The sequence below is a fragment of the Staurois parvus genome, unplaced genomic scaffold, assembly GCF_062004578.1.
Source record: "Staurois parvus isolate SC_StPar_1 unplaced genomic scaffold, SC_StPar_1.0 ptg000394l, whole genome shotgun sequence".
Taxonomy (NCBI): domain Eukaryota; kingdom Metazoa; phylum Chordata; class Amphibia; order Anura; family Ranidae; genus Staurois; species Staurois parvus.
This window is the reverse complement of record NW_028318190.1, coordinates 4,335,270-4,355,295: the sequence shown is the minus strand read 5'-3', so window position 1 is coordinate 4,355,295 and position 20,026 is coordinate 4,335,270. Positions and strand designations below refer to the sequence as shown.

General features: G+C 41.5%; 1 protein-coding gene across 5 annotated transcripts in view; it reads right to left on the bottom strand.

Annotated features, from left to right (window-relative positions):
* Window positions 1-1,257: 1,257 nt before the first annotated feature.
* PHACTR4 (phosphatase and actin regulator 4) overlaps window positions 1,258-20,026 on the bottom strand; it is a 134,883-nt gene continuing 116,114 nt past the window's right edge. For all 5 annotated transcript variants that reach the window (XM_089686260.1, XM_089686259.1, XM_089686262.1 and 2 more), the window contains 5 exons: window positions 12,190-12,396; window positions 10,446-10,507; window positions 9,709-9,846; window positions 3,057-3,133; window positions 1,258-2,977 (listed from right to left, as the gene is read on the bottom strand). In XM_089686260.1, coding sequence (XP_089542386.1) covers window positions 2,962-2,977; window positions 3,057-3,133; window positions 9,709-9,846; window positions 10,446-10,507; window positions 12,190-12,396 — 500 coding nt within the window. In that variant the 3' untranslated portion in view covers window positions 1,258-2,961. The remainder of the gene's footprint in view (window positions 2,978-3,056; window positions 3,134-9,708; window positions 9,847-10,445; window positions 10,508-12,189; window positions 12,397-20,026) is intronic.

Genomic DNA, 20,026 nt, shown 5'->3' with positions numbered 1-20,026 from the left:
TGTGCCTAAGTGGTGAATGTCAGTTATTTAGAGATGCAGGGCAATCTCTCAAGCCAAAGTCTGCAGAGCAGTCATATAACACTACATTTTGGTGATTAAGGTAGGCATGTGCGGGGTACCTACAAACTGCATATATGGAGAGGGAAACAGAAGGAAAATACTCAGCACAAGGGCAATGCAACCTTTTCCACTACTAAACCGGCAAATGGAGTTGATCTGTACAAAAGGCCAGGTTTTTGAGGAGACAAGGGCAGAATGACAAAACAGCAAGAATTCCAAGCTAGATTCAAGTTCCTTCAAGATTGATAGCTGTTCCTTTGCTCCAGTAAATGGCCTTATACAGGCATCACCCCATCGCCCTGATTCAAGCTACCTTACTTGAATGACTAAAGTTAAATTTTCTGCCACTATGTCTCATCTATTCCAAAGGATATTGCTATTTCTGGAAACAGCATGTGCTACCAACTGTAAAAGTTCCTCTGCCTTTCTTTCCCATTACTATATTCACAGGTTACATTCTAAAATACCTTCTGCATTTACATTTTCAAAATGCAAGGGAGGTTTCGATATTTTAGAGGAGGTGACTGAAGATTTCTCGCTGACAAAATTTGGTGAAGTTAACTCTTCAACTTCTTGCCACATACTGGCTATATTGTACTCATTGTTTGAATTACTAGGGGGCAGAATACTCCGCTTAATGGATGTGGACTGAAGGGGATCAGCGTGTCCGGAGGAAAGATTTGCAATAACCCAGGCCCAACAGGTGAGACAGCGAACAATCAGCTCGCATTCTTGGAAGTGCGCAGTTAGAAGTCTTAAGTACTACATCACTAGCCAGAGAGGAACGTCTGGTACTGAGGTGGAAGAAAAGAAAGGTGGAAGCTAGAAAGTCACTATCAGGGCAGATATGCAAATGAGGACCAAAATGCAGTATGGAGCAGATTAGATTTTATTATATTATTTTGCCCCAGCAACATGGATTACAATCAAAGCTAATATTGTACCGATCAGTTGGAATGCCAGAGGAAAATAATGATAGGCCTCTCCACAGAGTTGGTGGTAGAAATGAATTAATGAGTAAATTACAGAGACATTTGGCAAAGACAAACAGTAAATATAAAGGCTCTGTAATTTAAGCAATAAGGAAGGGGACATCTTGCAATAGTTTCACGACAGAAGATAGCAAAAAGCATAAAAAAACCTATAAATAATTGAAGAGATCCTAAATGATAATAAAAAAAACTCTCAAAGTCATGCTTTGCCTAAAATATTTTATTCTCACTGTTAAAAATCAGATCAAGACAAGCTGATATACAGATGCTGATCCAGTCCAAGTACACATATATACACATACATACACACATTCAGAAAAAATGTTCCAGTCATGAGGTCTCCCTTGCAATGTCAGAGACGTATGGTACATATATATACATATAGTATCTCCCAGAAAATATTTTACTAAATCATGTTAACAGTTTACAGTAAGGCATAGTGTTTTATCTGCATAAGAGTACTGAGAATAGTTATGCTTCTTATCTGATACTCTTAATACCTGATCTCTAGCAGAATGCGTCAGACAGGGTGTTAAATATGTGCAAGTAGAAATATAAAAGTGGTTACATTTTTTTGTTAAGGGTTTTTTTTTTGCTTCAAAACATAGACTGTTGATTCAAACTGTTACTACACACTAAAAATCTGTTCTTTCCTCACCCTAAAAACTCTGTTTCCAGGCAATGACATTTATGATAACAGAGGCTTTATGGACTTCTATAGTCCAGTTAGATATACTACCACTCCTACAGGTTTGAATAAATCAGAATGAGGATTGACCACATCCCAAGACTGGCAAGCAGAGACTTGCCTCTTTACTGTATTACAGATTGAGTGGCCTGGATCAGGGACCACTTTGATAACAAAAATAAAAACCCCTTTCAGACAATACAAACTTTACATATTATGGAAATACTGGCTCAGTATGTTGTGATTAAGTTTAGGACCATGGTATAGTGAGGACCTCTTAAAAATATTCAAAGGGTCATTCAACCCTAATGTGTTATTTTAATCATAGGCAGAGTCTAGTAGGGTTATTCACCTGCTGGCTAGACCTCTTGAAAAGTCAAATAGGAAGAGTGCCCCCCTCTGTAGTTCACGGCTCTGTTTCCGCCCTCCATGAACTCATGAATGTCTCTGGTCCTGCTTTTAGGTGCTCCCATTTCGATCCAAACAGGGATAGTGCAAACCTCTCCTAAATGTCATTAAAGGTGTCCTGGCCTGGGAAGACTTTGCCACTAAAGCCCAGGAGAAATAAATTCTGTATCTACAAAAACTAGAATATTCATGTTGGGTGGACCAACACTTTACTGTTGGTGATACAAGGCGAGCAGATGCTATGATCAGCAGCCATATTTAGAACAATGGTCACTCGGCAAAAACTAATAAAAAACAGTTGAAATCAAAAACAAACTACATACTGCCAATTCCTGAGAGATACCTTGAAACTAGGGAAGACCTGCATATATACAGGTAGTCCAAACCTTTCATGGCTACAAAGAGCAAAGGGGGTCCACCTGAATCAAAAATACAGCAGATGAAACAATATAAAAAAGGTAGGGCCAGCCCTAGATTCTTGAACAACTGAATTAAGGCACTGTGAACTTATAAGACACCAGAGAAGAAGGCCTTCGAGGAAATGATGAATGTTGAAAAAGGTTAGCAGTTTAGCACCGATTGGGGTGTACAGTGTTCTAATAACATTTCTAAAGCCCAACCTACATGAGAATTAAAAGGTTGTGATAAAAAAAAATGTGAAACACGTGGAACCACTCTGATATCTTCAAAACCAATGCAGGTGCAGGAATGAGGTACATCAGTGGAAGGGCAGGCTTGTGATTGGCACAACTCATGGATATTCAGGTAAGTGCTTCTGGCCCCTAAAAGTTCTCTTGTCTAAAAGCAAAGTGATTAGGGCCGATGGAACCTGGAGAAGAAACATGGTAAGTTGTACTGCACAGATATTAACTTACAAAGTACAACTGTGGGCTCAAGAAAGGACTCACCGTGTATAGTGTCTGCTTTCATCATGAACAGCCATTTCCGTGCTCTTGAAGTCATTCAGTTCTTTACGAATTGCTGCCTGCAAGACAAAGGAACTTGTTTTACTGAAAGCCAAAAATGTTGCTTTGCCCAAGGAACTCAGGACTAGCCAACTTCCTGTTGACTGCCAGGCTCTAACAATTCTACCAACTCATGAGTAAACTGTATAATTAAACAAAATCTAACAAATGTAAAGCATAATATACCTTACTTTAAATGGGGTTTAAGGATACATTGTTCTTACTGCACATATGAACCAAATTGTTTCTAATTTTATTCTGAGAACCTTTTTATTGTCCCATGCTGAACTGGGAGGTTCAAATAGTATATAGTCAGTTGCTCTCTACGAAGGATGTATCAATATAACCGACTGTCACCATAAGACACATTCAAAGTGATTGTAAACCTCTAACATGAAATATAAACAAAGCATATTCCTCTAAAAGTGTGTACTTGTCTCAAACTAGAGCACTAAATGTAATTTCTCATTTCTGTCTGCTAGCTCCTTCCTCTATCTGCATGAGTTACTGCTAACAAGTTTTCCTGACACCAAGCAGTAAAAAAGTAACATGGGTGGGAGCTCGAGCACATGGCCTGTGATTGACGGCCTCAGCTCTGTTTGTGTGTGTTTGTGCATATTCTGAAAGCTCAGATAAGCTGTATAAATTCTGTACTTTCAACAGCTCTGGATAACAGAGGCCTGCATATAGACAGGTACACCTGATAAACAAGTATCACCTGAGGCTAGTCCGTTCACTGGGTATATGTAATAGTTTACAACCACTTAAAAGTTCTTTTTATTAACAAAATACAATGGTACCATAAATGTATAGGTCTATTCCTATTTGGATTACTGCTTAGATCTGGGAGAATTGCACAAAGGACAAAATTCAAAGAAGAATATACATGCCTCTAGTATTTAGACAATATCTGTCTAGCCAGGATTTCAGCTGTTAATAGACGTTTGTCTCCCGCACCTTTTTGCATGTGTAAAGTCACAGAGAAATTACCAAAAAACACAATACGATATCTTTAAGGTCTCATGCACACAGGACGTTTTGAAAACACTCCTCCTCCCGACAATGTTTTGGCAGAATAAACACCCGATGCTTGTACAAGCGTTAAGAACAATTTACAGGAGTCAAGCGCTTGTGCGTTAATTGTAACGAATGCTCAAGCACTAAATGTGCCTAGCGCTAACGTGTTTAGACATGTCAATTTTTTTTTTTCTGCCAAAACGCTGCTGCTTCTGGATGCACTGGTCCTGGGTTTTAATTCCTGCTGGTAAATGCCCCTGCCACTAAAAGCTTCTAAACGTCTGTGTGCATGGACACATAGGATAACATGGAGGGGCAAATGGAAGCAGTAAAAACTGCCTGACGCCCCAAAAAGTGGCTGCAAAAATGTCCTGTTTGCACGAGGCCTAAAGGTGTATTATGATTGTTCAGGTGTATATACCTGATTTGGTTGTTCTGCAAAAGCCTAGTACAAAATCATGCCTAAAACTGCTTGTAGGCCCATGCACAAAATCATGTCTGTGAGCTCCTGGTGTTCATTTTTAATTTGCAGTACTACTTTTCTGATCTATAGCAGGTGTATGGGGTAAGGAGGCCAGAGCCTATGTCAAATGTCACAACATTTTCTACCTGTATGTCTTATCTATCATCTAAGGGAAAGAAGGGAAAGGGGGCTCTTCTCTTTTTTCTGTATGTTGTTTTCTACCTCTTTAAAAAAACAAAATGTAAAGACAGTTTAGTTTCTTTCTCAAAAAATAATCTAACAAAAAAGTATACGTAATTTTTCAAATCTATTTTTCAGTATGTTTGGCATCTTCGGTGCATGCTTCACAGTTTTCCCAAGCAAATAATAAACAGCAGCAGCATTGTTATAGCTGTTTCAGTTGGCTGTTGGGCCTATCAGATCTAGGTAGACCACAAAGGCAGCCCAGCAGCCAACCAAATGAGCTTGCACAGCAGACTCACAATGTGATTTAGGAGGCAGTGGCTTAATGTAGTCATCTTGAAACAATGTGCTGTTACTGCCAGGATCTCCAGGGAATCAACTTTGCAGTGACGCATGATGCCAAACATACTTAAAAATGGGCTTTTTTTACTTATCACAAAATACACAGCTCAAACAAATTAAAGGAACACTTTTTAATCAGAGCAATAAAATGAAAAACAGGTGCACTAGATGGGCAACAATGAGACAACCCTCAAAACAGGAATGGTTTTACAGGTGGAGGCCACTGACATTTTTTTCCCTACTCATCTTTTCTGACTGTTTTCACTAGTTTTACATTTAGCTAGGGTCAGTGTCACTACTGGTAGCATGAGGCGATGCCTGTACCTACAGAGGTTGCACAGGCAGTCCAATTCCTCCAGGATGGCACATCAATACATGCCATTGCCAGAACATTTGCTGTGTCTCCCAGCACAGTCTCAAGAGCATGGAGGAGATTCCAGGAGACAAACAGTTACTCTAGGAGAGCTGGACAGGGCCGAAGAAGGTCATTAACCCATCAGCAGGACCGGTATCTGCTCCTTTGTGTAAGGAGGAACAGGATGAGCACTGCTAGAGCCCTACAAAATGACCTCCAGCAGACCACTGGTGTGACTGTCTCTGACCAAACAATCAGAAACAGACTTCAAGAGGCTGGCCTGAGGGTCCGACGTTCCCTAGTGGGCCCTATGTTCACTGTCCGGCACCATAGAACTCGATTGGCATTTGCCATTGAACACCAGAATTGACAGGTGCACCACTAGCGCCCTATGCTTTTCACCGATGAGAGCAGGTTCACCCTGAGCACATGTGACAAACGTGAAAGGGTCTGGAGAAGCCGTGGAGAATGTTATGCTGCCTGTAACATCGTTTAGCATGACCGCTTTGGTGGTGGGCCAGTGATGGTCTGGTGAGGCATATCCATGGAGGCTAGACAATGGCACCCTGACTGCCATTAGGTATTGGGATGAAATCTTTGGAATTATTGTCAGACCCTATGCTGGTGCAGTGGGTCCTGGGTTCCTCCTGGAGCACGACAATGCCCGGCCTCATGTGACGAGAGTGTGCAGGCAGTTCCTCGAAGATGAAGGAATTGATACCATTGAATGGCCTCTATGCTCGCCTGAACTAAATCCAATAACACTTTTGGGATGTTTCGATCCATCCAACGCTCCATCCAACGCTCCATCCAACACTGCCAGGTTGCACCTCAAACTGTCCAGGAGCTCAATGATGCACTGGTCCAGATCTGGGAAGAAATACCCCAGGACACCATCCATCGTCTCATTAGGAGCATGCCCCTTGTCAGACATGCACACAAGCACGTGTGGGCCATACAAACTACTGAGTACCATTTTGAGTTGCTGCAATGAAATTTCAGCAAAATGGACTAGCCTGCTGCAGGATATTTTCACTTAGATTTTTGGGGTGTCTTTGAATTCAGTCGTCTGTAGGTTGATAATTTTCATTTCCATCAAACGATGGGGCATCCTTACATTCCTAACACATTACCCAGTCCATATCAGTATAGATAGCCAGCATGATACTTTTCCCCATTGAGATCTGAAGTGTTTTCAAAGTGTTCCTTTAATTTTTTTGAGCAGTGTATTTCTTAGGGTTCATTAAAGGACAAAGTCATTTAGAGATTGTTGGGTTATACAGCTACATACAGGAGGACTGAACACAAGTAAAAAAAGAGAGATCATTCCACTATAACTCCTTTTACTCAGTTTGGTGGAAAAGCAGTACCAAGAGCATGGTTATAGACACAAAGGGGTTGGACCTGTGCCCCTCAAAGAATGCCAAGAAATGTCTTTTATGGGTAGTAGAAAAATTCTACATTCCATTTTATAAAGGAATTCAGAGACTGTTGGGGGTCATTCCAATTTAGAAGTTGGCACCAGCAACAGAACTAAAGGCCCACACAAGAAAACAGCAACTGGAGATGCCTGCAGCTTAAAGAGCCACCTAAAATCTAAAATTGTCATCAGGAAAAGCTTTAACATCCCTCTGCTAAAGCGTAGAGAACATGTGATAGAAGACCAGGTGGCAGCCTTGCAAATCTGGGAAACAGTTGCCTGCTGCAGAAAAGCACTTACTCAGCAGCACATCCATCTGGGCCAGATCAGAGATGAGAAGATCAACCAAATACCCTCCATCTTGATCTTTTACAGCATACAAGGAAGGGGTTTCAGAGGAAGAAAGACGCAACTCAAAATGTAATGATCCCACCAAGCCATTAGAGCATCCACTGTTTCTGCTAGAAGATATCTGCACCTGGATACAAAGCTATCCAGTTTGTTGTTGAACCTGGAGGCCAAGTGGTCCACCTTCCAATGGCCTCCACCTGTGACACAAGTCCTGGAACACCTCTGGGCATAGGGACTATCAACCCAGTGTGAATCTGGTTTTTAATGTCCTTCCAACCAGGGTGGCCAGAGTTGCAGGGACACTAGAATTGGTCTCCTAAAAGATGCGTGCGCACTAGAATTGGTCTCCTAAAAGATGGCACCTGCGGTATATGTATGCGCCATTGCCTATATAAACTGACGGCACGCGGCTTGGCGTTATTGTTGTTCACCCCTGATGACGTGCGGGTGCACGAAACGCGTAGGAGGAGCCAATAACGCCATGACATCACACCGCCGGAGCAACGTGGAGCTCCGGCGGCCATCTTTGATTCAGGACGGTTAGTCCCATTACCTATACTACACACAGTCACTTTACCTTGGATGTAATTTTTTACCTGGATACCGGATACCTTTACCTAGATGTTTTTCCCTAATAAACAAGCCTTACTAAACTATGGGTACTCTTCTACTTTAACTCCCCTGGGGAGTATTAATTTGCTGATAACCTAGCATCCAGTTTCCAGAGAGGGAGCCCCTGTACATCTGGTGAGCTAACCCATCCATCCCTTAAAGGGATCTCTGGCACCCTACTGGTTCACATCAGAGGCCCCAGGATCCATACCCATCCGGTGAGGGATTTAACCCTATTCCTGCCCAGATTTGGATGACATCAGGATTTTAATATACAAATGCGCATTTTATTATGCGTTCCGGTGAGTGCGCATTTCTCCTATACCTGATTGCACAAGCTCCGAATTCTAGATGAACGCAGGATTCCTATATGCACTGATAGTCACTTTATGAACTATTTATATATCACATTTTATATATCATATATTATTTGATTGCTTTTGATGCTTTTATGTACCTATTTTAGCGCTGTGCATTATTTTATCTAGAGTTGCAGGGACAACCAAGTCCCCTGAAGTTCCAGAATATTGATCAGGAGATAATATTGCTCTAATTTCCAAGCCCCTCTGCACTGACAGGGTGTCTAGCACACTGGAAGGTGGGACTTCCCCCAACTCCACAGCTTTTTGGGCAAGTAGGAAGGTCATGATGACAGGATGATGAGATATAAAGGTCTGGACTGGAACCAGAGAAATATAACTGGTTCGAATGAGACTATCATCAACTCTAGAATTCATGCAAAAGTGGAAATTTGGGTGACTTCTAGCCTTAAGAGTAAGAGTCTGGGAGTGCAGAGTCTAAAGTTTCTCCTAGGGAAGAAAAACTCTGGCTTGAGCCAACATAACTTGAGCTATGTTTAGACCCCGTCATTTCAAGCAACAAATCGGCTTGAGTGCTAACTTCTGAAGGCTCAGGACTCACCAAAAACTTATAAAGGTCTGAACAGTTTAAGCTATATTGTCAGCCAGGGCCTGTGCCAACTTCTCACACAGCAGGTGACCACACAACAGGGAGAGTACAGTACCGCTAGCATTGGGACCAGAACTCTAGTTAACACATGGTGCAGAGGACAGACTGAATGGTAGGGCCACAAACTAAAAGTGCTGAGAACCCACGGCAAAACAAAGAAATTGCTGATGCACTGTAAAATAGGAACATGCAAGTGTAAGCATCTTTGATGTTCACTGAGGCCCATACATTTTCTGTGGTGAAGAATGGCTATAATGGATCTGGTTGAATACAAGCCTTAATACTTATCTTTCTGTTGTGTGTTGCACAAAATGCTGCTTCTGCTGAAGTCTCTTCTAAAACCGACACTTTGGGCAGTGTCGATCTCCTTTGTCCACCACCAACCGCTATGATACTAGAGGACACAGTAGTGACTTAGAAGTTAATTGGAGGAATTAATAAGCACAGCGGGGGGAAACATGAGATTGAAACTCCTGGAATGCTGGTTTCAGAACAGACTTCAGAGGAGGATTTCTCTTAAAAAAAAAAAAATCAGCATTCTGTGGTGCAGGCAATGGGAGAAATAAAAAGTTTGAATCTTCTTTACAGGTACTGCCTTTATTGCAAAATGTAATGAATTGGGTTATGATTGAGGGTAAATATTTAAGGAAGCGGGGGAGAACAGCAAGATGTAAAACATGTTTACATTAATTCAGGGAATACATTAAGGTAAAAAATTTTTGGAGTTTAGAACCACTTCAAAGACCAAACCCTGGGCTCCCACAACCAGTGAGGTTTGTGTTCAAAATCCTTGAAATCCATGTTAGCAAATATTATAGATGGATCTAAGCCTGGTTAATTAATAAGACATTATGGTGTATCTAACTTGATAAAGGCTCCTTACCTTGTCAGCAGGGGTAAGCTTGGTCCAGGGTTTATCAGCTCTCCTGTCATAATCATGAGCATCTGTCACCTCTACATACTCATTAAACCTAAGGATTTTTCTTTCCAGCAACTCTGCCACTGTAGGTCTTTGACTTAGCTATGGATAGATACAAGAGAGAAAGAATATAAAATACTGTTTACTATTATTGCCACATTCAGGGCCAATTCACACTGACTTACGCTAAAATGTATAGAAAATGGATGTATGTTTCCATCCATTTAGTCAAGCACTGACATCCATTGACATCCATTTGACATCCACTGACATACATTTTTGATGTCCGTTGACATACATTTTAGTGTGCGTTAAAGCATACTGTATTTTCACAGGATATCCTGTGCATTGTGTTGACATCTGCTTACATCTGTAGCCCTAAAATGCATACATGTTGCATTTTAGCGCAACGCGGGTCCTTGCAGCATTATGGTGTGAATAGAACACATTGGAAATTGTTTTTCAGATGTCCTTCTGGTGATCTGCGTTTTACAGCTGCGCTAAAACGCAGATCAACGCACTAGTGTGAATTGGCTCTCATAAAACTGAAGTAAAAAACAGCTGCTGGCTATAGCGTCTTGCTTGATTTGTCTTGCTATACAGTAACTCCAGTGTTGATATACTGAGCAAAGAATTGTATGACTAAACAAGAATGAATTTTGAACAAGCATACTATAAATATTTAGCCACTAGATGAGTACCTTGCGTGTCAGTCGCCTCTTTATTTCACGTTTCTCTGCTAACCGGTCTGCTTCATTTTTTTCTGGAAAATAAACAGGTTTATTCTTACACCATAAGATCTGTAAACACCTATTAAAACAGAAATTGTCAGTCTAAAAGTGATTAAGGGTCCATACACACTGGGATTAAAAAACACTTGCTTTTACAGGAGTTTTGTGTTTTACTTGTAGAAGCAGCTCAATGTTATCCAATACGTCCATGCACATTAGGACATTTAAAGACATACTTTAAGTTCAGCGTTTAGATACAGAAAAAAAAACCTTCTGGTTTGCATTTTGAGTAGAATTTTCAGGCAGAAAAAAACAAAAAAAAAAACAAAAAAAAAAAAAACACGCTTCTAAACGTCTGTACAAAAATGCTCTATATGAGTGTTTTTTTCTGCCAAAAGAACTGGCATTTTTTTAAGCCCAGTGTGCATGGCCCCTAAAATTACATACACCACAGTGAGATCATAATGACCCCTGCACAATTTTCAAGCTTAAAGGCAATATATTGTGTTATTCCTGTTTAAAATTCAGTGAGAATTATTCTTCCAACTGGTAGAAAGTGTAGTCCCTTGATGCTAATGTGGCTTGTCAGTTGATGAGATGCTGGCATTAGGAACAAAGCTACAGAACATCTATCTACAGTTGCTCCTCTTTCCTTTAAGGGTGGTTCACACTATAGAAATGCAGTCCAGAAGTGTTCTGGATGAGTTTTTGGTGCATTTTTGACGTGTTCCAGTGTGTTTTTTTTATACATTACAGTTAATTTTTCCTCTTTTTCTTCAATTTAAATAGGGACATGTGTGTTCCGTGCATTTTACTGCGTTCCAATACAGTTCTGTGCAGACAAAATGCAGCCTGTTCTACTTTTTTTTCTGCACCTGGAATGCACTGGAACTGCAAGCACTGATGTGAAGTACACATTGACAACCATATAACCTACTTTCTGTGCGTTTTGGATGCAGAAAAAAACGCAACTGAAACGCATGTAGTGCAAACCAGGCCTTAAAATCCTTCGAAAAAGCTCAGAGGAAGGATTCTGCTGCCAATTTTCCTCCTAAACCCGAATTTAATTCTTAGATGGAGTCCTTCTTTACAGTATTGATTATATGGCCTTCAAAGTGTCTAAGGTAACAGTGCCTGCATCTTGTGTTAGTCCAAACTGATCCATGTAAAACCCCTCGTGTTTTGGGCTGAGGCTGTATATAGCTCTAAAATATGAAGCTCTGGCCTTTTCTAGCGCAAAGTTCAATCGCTGTTGTAAAACTGTCAAATTCTGAGACCACTACTCCCAACTGAAGGTCTGAGATTCAAATGGCAAAGAACAGAACAGAGTGCCAAGAGGATGTGATACATAAAGTCAACTTGGAAAAAGTAAAGGCTCTTTGTACAGTCTAAGAAACTAAGTTATTGTTTTGAAGATCACAAGGTGCCTCAAGTACAGCAGTATCGGCAAATTGTACCATGGTCAGGTTTACATTAACCAATGACACCTGACTTTTTGGAGTCTTTTCTACTATATCTCCTGCTAGTACTTAAAACCTATATATTAAGCATTCCTTCTGTTTCTTGTTACATATTAGTTTAGAATATACCATTTAACTCTGATGTCATTACAATTGTCATACTGTTTTTTTTCTAGCCTCCTTTCCAAGAGTTTGTTTTTTATACCTCTCATAACATTAACTATGCATCGGTTTATACTCCCACTTTAACTTACGTTGCAAAATGTTCCGCTGCTCCAGCTCCTCTGCAGTAGGTCTTTGACTAAGTCTTCGATTCAGCTGTGAACCAATCTGTTGTCGGATTTGATTCCACTCTTCCCTACTTCGCTGAGGTAACTCAGTACTGGGATCCTGTGAACTGGCTTTTCCACCAAGCTTCATTGCCAGAGTGTCCTTTCTTTTCACCTTATTGGCCAGGGAGCCTGGAAAGAAACATAGGGTAAATTAATTTAACTTTAATGTGAAATTGTCAAGAAGCTTGCATGAAAAGCCTCATTAGGAAGTGGTCATTCTGTGCCTCTTAAACTATATACTGCATACTGGGGCACCATCGCCAATTGCAATAAATTTGAAGGCCCTATTTCACAACTTTTCAACCAGTAGAAAAGGCTTTGTAACAAGTTCTTTTAAAAGTTAAGGGCTGGATTTTATGTGGAACTGCCCTGCTGCTTTTTTACTTTAATAATACCTTTATCTGTATTCTTGTAGAGAAAATGGTTAGGAGGTGGCTATGGTGACTCTTGGTAGGTCCTGACCACTGCAGACTGGGAATATCCCACAAGAGCTGCAGTTTTCAAATTGATCTGACCCGTTTGTTGAGCCATTACAATGTGCCCCTTGTCAAAATCACTCAAATCCTTATGCTTGCCCTTTTTTTGCTTTCAACACATCAAGGGATAACATGTTCACTTGGTGCCTAACATATCCCACCCATTTTCAGATGCCATTGTAACAAGATAATCAATGTTATTCATTTTAACTGCCAGTGATCAAAATGTTATGGCTGATTGGAGTATATGTGTCTACAGTTTCCATTTTCTACAGTGCCTTTGGAGCCCCTATGCAAATACCAACATCAGCTAAGAAGCAGATGTTTTCACTTACTCCCCCCACCTAATGAACTACTTTTCAGTAAGGACATTTATCTTATTAACTGACCAACACAAGGTTGATAATACCTTGGCAGATGGAAGGGTTGGGCAAAATAAGTATCTGTATGATAAAGAAGCCCAGTTTTGTAACTCACAGGATGATGTAGAACAGGGGTTGGAACAGCGTATACCCAGAGACTGACGCAGGCCTCCATTTTGTTAAGAACCTCAATCTTGGCAAAGGGGTTAACCATCCTGATAAACATACTTCCCCCTCATTCTCCCCCTCCCTTTCTGAGAGTCACAGGGACATTTGGCCAGTGTGTATGTGTGTTAGGAGGTCACAGGAGGCCAGGGCCCAGCAGGGAGCTAGGAGCTATAAAGTCCCCAAGGGAGCTGGGGCCTAGCTGTCCGAAGAACCTGTAAAATGTAACACCTCGTACAAGATAAGGCAAGCTTTCCTCAGAGTTCAAGACATTCCAAGGAAGGCGTGACCAGATAACCTTTGTTAAAATCCATTTTTCCCCTATGTCTCATATCTTGGAATATGAGAGACTTACATAAAAACCGGACATATCGTCACATTGGCCACAAAAAGGCGAACAGTTTGGTAGGTCACTCGCATTGTCTTGAATACAAGGGAAACCCGACAAATAGATCTCATGAACCGTTCAGTGTATAATTTCATAATTCATATCTAATAAATCCTCAGACGTGTCTGTCTAATAATCTACCCGCGGGTGGAATGTCACTGGTGCAGATGGAAAGTTATGGGCCAAAATATGAGTTAAGGGAGATATCTCTCTCTGATATCTCTTTGCTGTGCTGTTGGTCTCTGTGTATATATATATATATATATATATATATATATATATATATATATCTTAGTTACATATTTTTATTGCACCTGTTTGACCTTTTAGTAATAAATCTTTCCTTCTGAAAGTGTTGAACTGTTTCTATAGCTCTGTATTGCAATTTATGAATTCCTGCCTCTAAAGAGAATGCTACTGTGTTTGTTTAACCCTCTGTATAACTGTGTTATACAGACGATTACCTCAACCATTACAGTGTTATTGCGGATATCGCCGCGTTTCCTCTTTCTCTGTACAAAAAGGAGGTGGTGGCAGTGTGAAGGGTAATTGCGTAATTAACCTGACCCAGTAACAATCGCTGAGGCTGCCGGTACATCGATTATGGTCCAATTAGCTGAAAAATTGTTGTGCAGGGTGCAGCTGGGTGTGGCATTGTTACGCACGTGACATAGCGGTTTTAGATCGGCTAGTCCTTTGGTCACGAGTTTGGTGAGAAGGTCTGGGGTCTGACGCCACGATCGTGACAGGGGTCTCCAAACATTCTTTTTTTTTTTAAGTATATTTTGTGTTTTCAAGGATACAAAGTAGATGACAAGGCGTGAAGTCCTCAAGAAAAAGGCAAAAAATGTCGTGGCATTGGTGGGAGTGAACAACGCCCAATCGTTGGTGTTAATGAAAGGAATAGAGCCCCACACTTGGTGTCAGAGGGAGGAATAGTACCCCCTCAAAGGTGTTCGTGAGAGTTATATTGCCCCATAATTTTTTCCACGACGGGAATAGTGCACTATCATTTTTTTCCGAGAGAGGAATAGTGCCCCATCATTGGCAGGAATAGTTCTCCATCAATGGTGTTAAGGAATAGTGTCCCATCATTGGTGACACTGAGAGCAATAATGCCCCATTGCTGGTGTCAGTGGGAGAAATTGTGTGTCATCATTGGTGTCTGTGAAAGGAATAGTACCGAATTATTACTACTATACAGGATTTATATAGTGCCAACAGTTTGTGCAGCGCTTTACAAAATGAATTAATGTAATGAGGAGGAACAGCACCCCATTATTGGTGTTAGTGGGAGGAACAGTGCCCCACTGTTGGTGTCAGTAGCAGGAATTATGCCTTATTGTCAATTTCAGTGGGAGGAACATTGCCCAAAGGGGCACTAAAGGCAAGCAAAAGGACGCAGCTGACCCCCAGCCACAGGCTGCAGACCACAGATCTAGAAGACTTGAGCTTGAACTATGCAACCCCTATATACCTACATTAACAGTCCTATGCTTGTTTACATTATTTAAAGTGGACTTTCAGTAACTTTAAAAATCTGCACAAATACATTTCTAACATGTCACAGCAGACAGCAAGACTGTGGTACTTTTTTTTTTTTCTTTTTGAAAAGCCATCCTTGAGCAAACCAGTCAATTACTTTGATTAGGCTGAACACTCAGGAAGGATTTCCTAATACTGCAAACTTTCATAAGGTACAAGGTGAGAGGCTGCAGCAAGAAGCTTGTCTGTATAAGGCATTTGTGAACAATGTCAGGAACTACAAAGGCAGGATTGTGAGCCAGCAACTCAATCTGGGAAGTAGATTTTCAACCTGTATAATACCTAAAGAATAAAAAAAAAAAAAAAAAAAAAAGAAGAGGGCACTGGTCTTCTGAAAAGAAAATCCGATAATATTATTGTAATATCTGTGAGAACTAAAAAAAATACTCCTAACGGCCTGTTCACACTAGAATGCAGTGCAGGAAACCCGTGTTCTGTGCTGGTTTCCTGTACTGCATTCAAAATGCACTGCCCTTGGCTCTGCAGTGGGTGTCAGTGCAAAGTTAATGATATCCCAAACGTAGGTTGCAAACCCAGTGCCTTTGGCCACACTGGATCACAAGGTACAAAAGTACCATGCAATCTGGTTGCAGTGTGTATCCAAAATGAGTGAATGCATTACTTTTGTTACGGTGCAATTTCAGGCCTTTTAAACTGCAATTCACGTGCAGTTCCTAGTGTGAATGGGCTCTACATGTTAAACTTGCACATTACTTAGCACACTGCAACTATATTTTTGTACTTCCTTTTCTTGGAGTTCATTGATGGACACGTAAATCCAACATTTCATATTCCTGATACGTACCTGTTGCACCATGTACTTGTGTGAAAAAGTATCCTGTTCTCTTTGTATTGCTTCCTTTGTGTGAAATCCCTGGTGTTCCAGTCAGTTCTTCTGCTTTCCTATTAAAAACTGACCACACTAAGCAGGAGAACCCACTGTGGTCAGTTCTCAAGCTATGCTGGGAATTCAGCCTGCTCTGCTCCAATGATGAGACCTGCCCTAACAAAAACTAGGTACCCTCCACCCCCTTCCCCCCCTCCCTTGAATTGAATGCTCTGGGTTCTGAGCAAGAGCAGCAGACTATAGACTGAAGGGCAGTGCGAGAAAATGGAAACGATTTTCTGCCACTGTAAAATGCAGAAATTTCTGAGGTGGGTAAATAGGAGCATGCAGCTAGGCATCTTGGATATTCACTGATGCCAAGAATTTAGGGATTTGAAGGAATCTGTTGAGAGATTTTAGGTCAAAAATAGGGTAAATATCACTGTTGGGCTTTGGTACTGTAGAAACCTTTGAACCGGTCTTGTGGAGGTACTGGTACAACAACTCCCTGGCACAAGAGGTGTTTCAAAGGCTTTTGCATCCAACAGTTCTTGGTTGATTTGAAAAATTAAAGTGCTGAGGGGCAGAGTGAGTAAGGGTTCCCCTTCAATGTGAACTGGGCTTTGGGGAAGCCTTTGTGTCTTTTGTTGGCCAAGCCTTGTGCTGAAAGGAAGGACTGAACTTAGGCTTTGACGTTTAATCTTGGGTAAAACAGACAGGTGTTCTGTATTTTGAGGAGCTACTGAGAAAGAGGTTACTTCGTGGAAGTAAACATTTCCTCCAGTGATCTCTTTTATAAATTGGTCATGTGCCTCACCAAACAGACGTCTTCCTTGAAAGGGCATACAGTATGTGCGAGATGCCTTTTACAGGAAGTATCAGGTGTCCAAACATTAAGCCGTACGATCCTGTGTATGTTAATGCAGCTGTTAGAGCAAAGAGCCTTTAGGAGCATCTCAAACTTTCTATCTGCAGAATCTATAAAAAAGGAACATCTTCAATATGCACAGTGAGATGTTTGTTCTTAACAGTAAAGCCGGATCAACCACAGGTATAGCCCACACTTTTTCCACTGTATAGAAGGCAGAGAATATCCTTTCTGGTGTGACCCAGTTGTCATATACTGGACATTCTATCTGCTCACGAACAAGGAATGTTTTGCAGAAATTAGTGGGTACTCAAACGTGCATGGCGAGATGGAGAAGTGCCAGACCACCCAACGCTAAGACTTTTATGGACAGAGACAATGAGCGTTTCAGTATTATCAAGCATGTTGCGTCCAGTCCCCCTTGAATATAATGGCAGTCTTCCATAGCATTCTCCAAAACTGCAATATCCTCTTTATTCTTCTGTCTCTGTGTCCTCTTGGACAGGCATAACAGGATCAGGCTCAAGTTGAGAAATGGGAAGAGAGACAGGATATTTTTGAGCCCTGGACGATGATTCTGCTTTTGTCAGGTAGGCCACATGTTACATGCCTGAAACAGCTTGAATCAGATACAGACATCTGTGTTAGAACCGCGTCCTGCTCCACTGTAAGGGATGCATCGTCACTCCAAGGCTAAGTGTTGTGTGGATCTTCAGCAGAGCGAATGTTCGTCTGCAATTTTGTATTGTCTCACTTTCACCTGGTCTCCACTATAGACACAAGTATGGGTATTCCCTGGGGGGTATACCATAGAGTGCGGAAAATAGGCTAAAGACTAGTACACCCTACTGTGTTTTTTTTCATTCACACCAGCAGGCTGCATGAAAAAAAAAAGCTGACAGCTCAGGAGCAGCCGCTGTATTAACTATCCAATTTTAGTGCAGCAATCTCCCCTGATGTGCTAGGACTAAGCAACTAGGTCGTGTCAAGTACATCAAAGTCCACAATGTACTTGAAGCGACCTGGTCACCTAGACAAGTCCTGAATGCCAGAAAAGAGAGGATCCCACCTGAAACGCATCAGCTTGCTTTAAGTACATTGTGGACTTTGCTGTGGCTTATTAATGATGTTGCTTGTGATTATACATTTGTTATTTTAACATTAATAAAGCTATCACAAAGGTAATGCACTAGGTTTGTGTGCCCTCTGTTTCTTGATTTTGCAGTTTTTCCTCTGGGTTTGTCTGGTCTGTAGGGGACAACAAAGCCGATGGCAATATTGGAATAGCCGAAGATTGTGGATTGACTTTTGCCAGTACACTTCTCTTGAGCGCAGGAGATTGGTCTTTTTTTTCTTGAGTTGCATTAGGACCTGGGCTGCAACAGCCATGCCATGGCTTGGGACAGGACCCAACTGAACCTCTGCAAAGTCTCAAAAGTTAGATGGACATAGACAGACAAGGCCTATGCTGACTGTTTGCTCAGAAGAAAATCATTCAGGTATCCTACTATGGGGATGCCCTGTAAATGAAGCAGTGCAAAACAGGATCTAACACCATGAGGAAGATTCAATATGCAATGGACTGAAGGTAAGGGCAACAAACTGGTACTGTGCGTGCCCACTATAAAACACAGGTAGAGTTCATGCACTGGAAAGATGGGTATATGCAAACAGCATTGATGTTCAGAGGTCAGGCAGTCCACCAGATCAAGGGAAGTAATGACTGACCTAATATTTCTTTGCAGGATTTTTGTGCTTGGATAAAGACATTAAGAAACTTTAGATCCAGAATTGGGTGGATGCTACCTTATGCTTTGAGGGTGATGAATAGATTTGAGTAAAAATCCTGAAACATTTCTTTATCCAAGATAATGGTTATGACTCCCTGACAGAGGAGTTGTGCCAGAGCAGCACAGAGGTCTGTTCACCTTTGTGACAATGTTGAAAGGCTTGACAACAAGAAGCAGGGAGAAGGTAGAATTTGCAACTCTAGCTTGAACCCAAAATGCCCTATCTGTAACCCAAGCATCTGAGACAGCCCGACTTTGCACAGTGGGGGCATCCTCTTGTTGTGAGCAGTACATGCTCGCAGACTTCGAAGCTTTGGGTGGTGGATTTGAGTTCCAGAGTTGGACTTGGACCCAGAGGACTGGGTGAAATTAAATACGAAGGGAACTCTTACATTTCTGAGGTAGATTTTTCAGTGTGAGGCTGAACTTTCTTTTGCTGGGGCAAAAGGGTGTTTTAGGGCCTTGGAAAAGAGCTTCCAGTCTTTTAATCACATAATCTTTAAACACTGACATGTCCTACACAGCGACTTTCAGAGTCGCTGCATAAGAAAGGGATCCACAACTAGAACAGCCACTTCCTAAGGAACCCCTTCTCAATGGCGTATTGCTGGGTAAAATGCTTAAGAGGAATGAATGACTTATCTGTATTAGGCCAGTCACAATACAAAAGAGTTTCAAAAGCAAGTGTTCTGAGAAAGTTTTGGCAGGGCTTTTGATAGAGCCCAGGCTGGGAGCCTTTGAAATTCGGATGCAGGTGTCTTAAGCTCTAGGTATTTGCAAACTCTGTCAATAAGGACCAAAATGGTATTCTTAAAGCGTTACCGAAGGTAAATGTATTTTTCATGAAAATAATAAAAAATGTTATACTCCTCTGCTCTGCGAAATGGTATTGCTCAGAGCAACCCCAAACTGCCTTTTCTCAGGTCCCCCGTTGGCAATCTTGGCTCCTACTCTTTGTGTGTCCACATAGAAATCCACTTGCTATGGGGGCACACAGTGTGTGCTCACTTCTGAGCTGTGTCTATGGAGCCTGGCTCCATAGTCACACACAGCAAGGCTTAGCCCCATCCTGCCTTCTCCTCACTGCACTTGATTGACAGCTGCAGGAGCAAATGGCTCCTGTTGCTGCTCAAGTTGTGTGTGAGAAGGAAGAGAGGGGAGAAGAGATGCAGCCATCCCCTCTCTTCCTCTTCACACAGGGAAGGGGATAGGACAGAAAGCCATAAACATTTTTTTTACCTTACTGCAGGGAATACATTAAGGTAAATAATGATTTGGCTTTAGAACCACTTAAGCCTGGAAATGTCAGTAGACAGGTTCCTGAAGCACAAACTCCTTC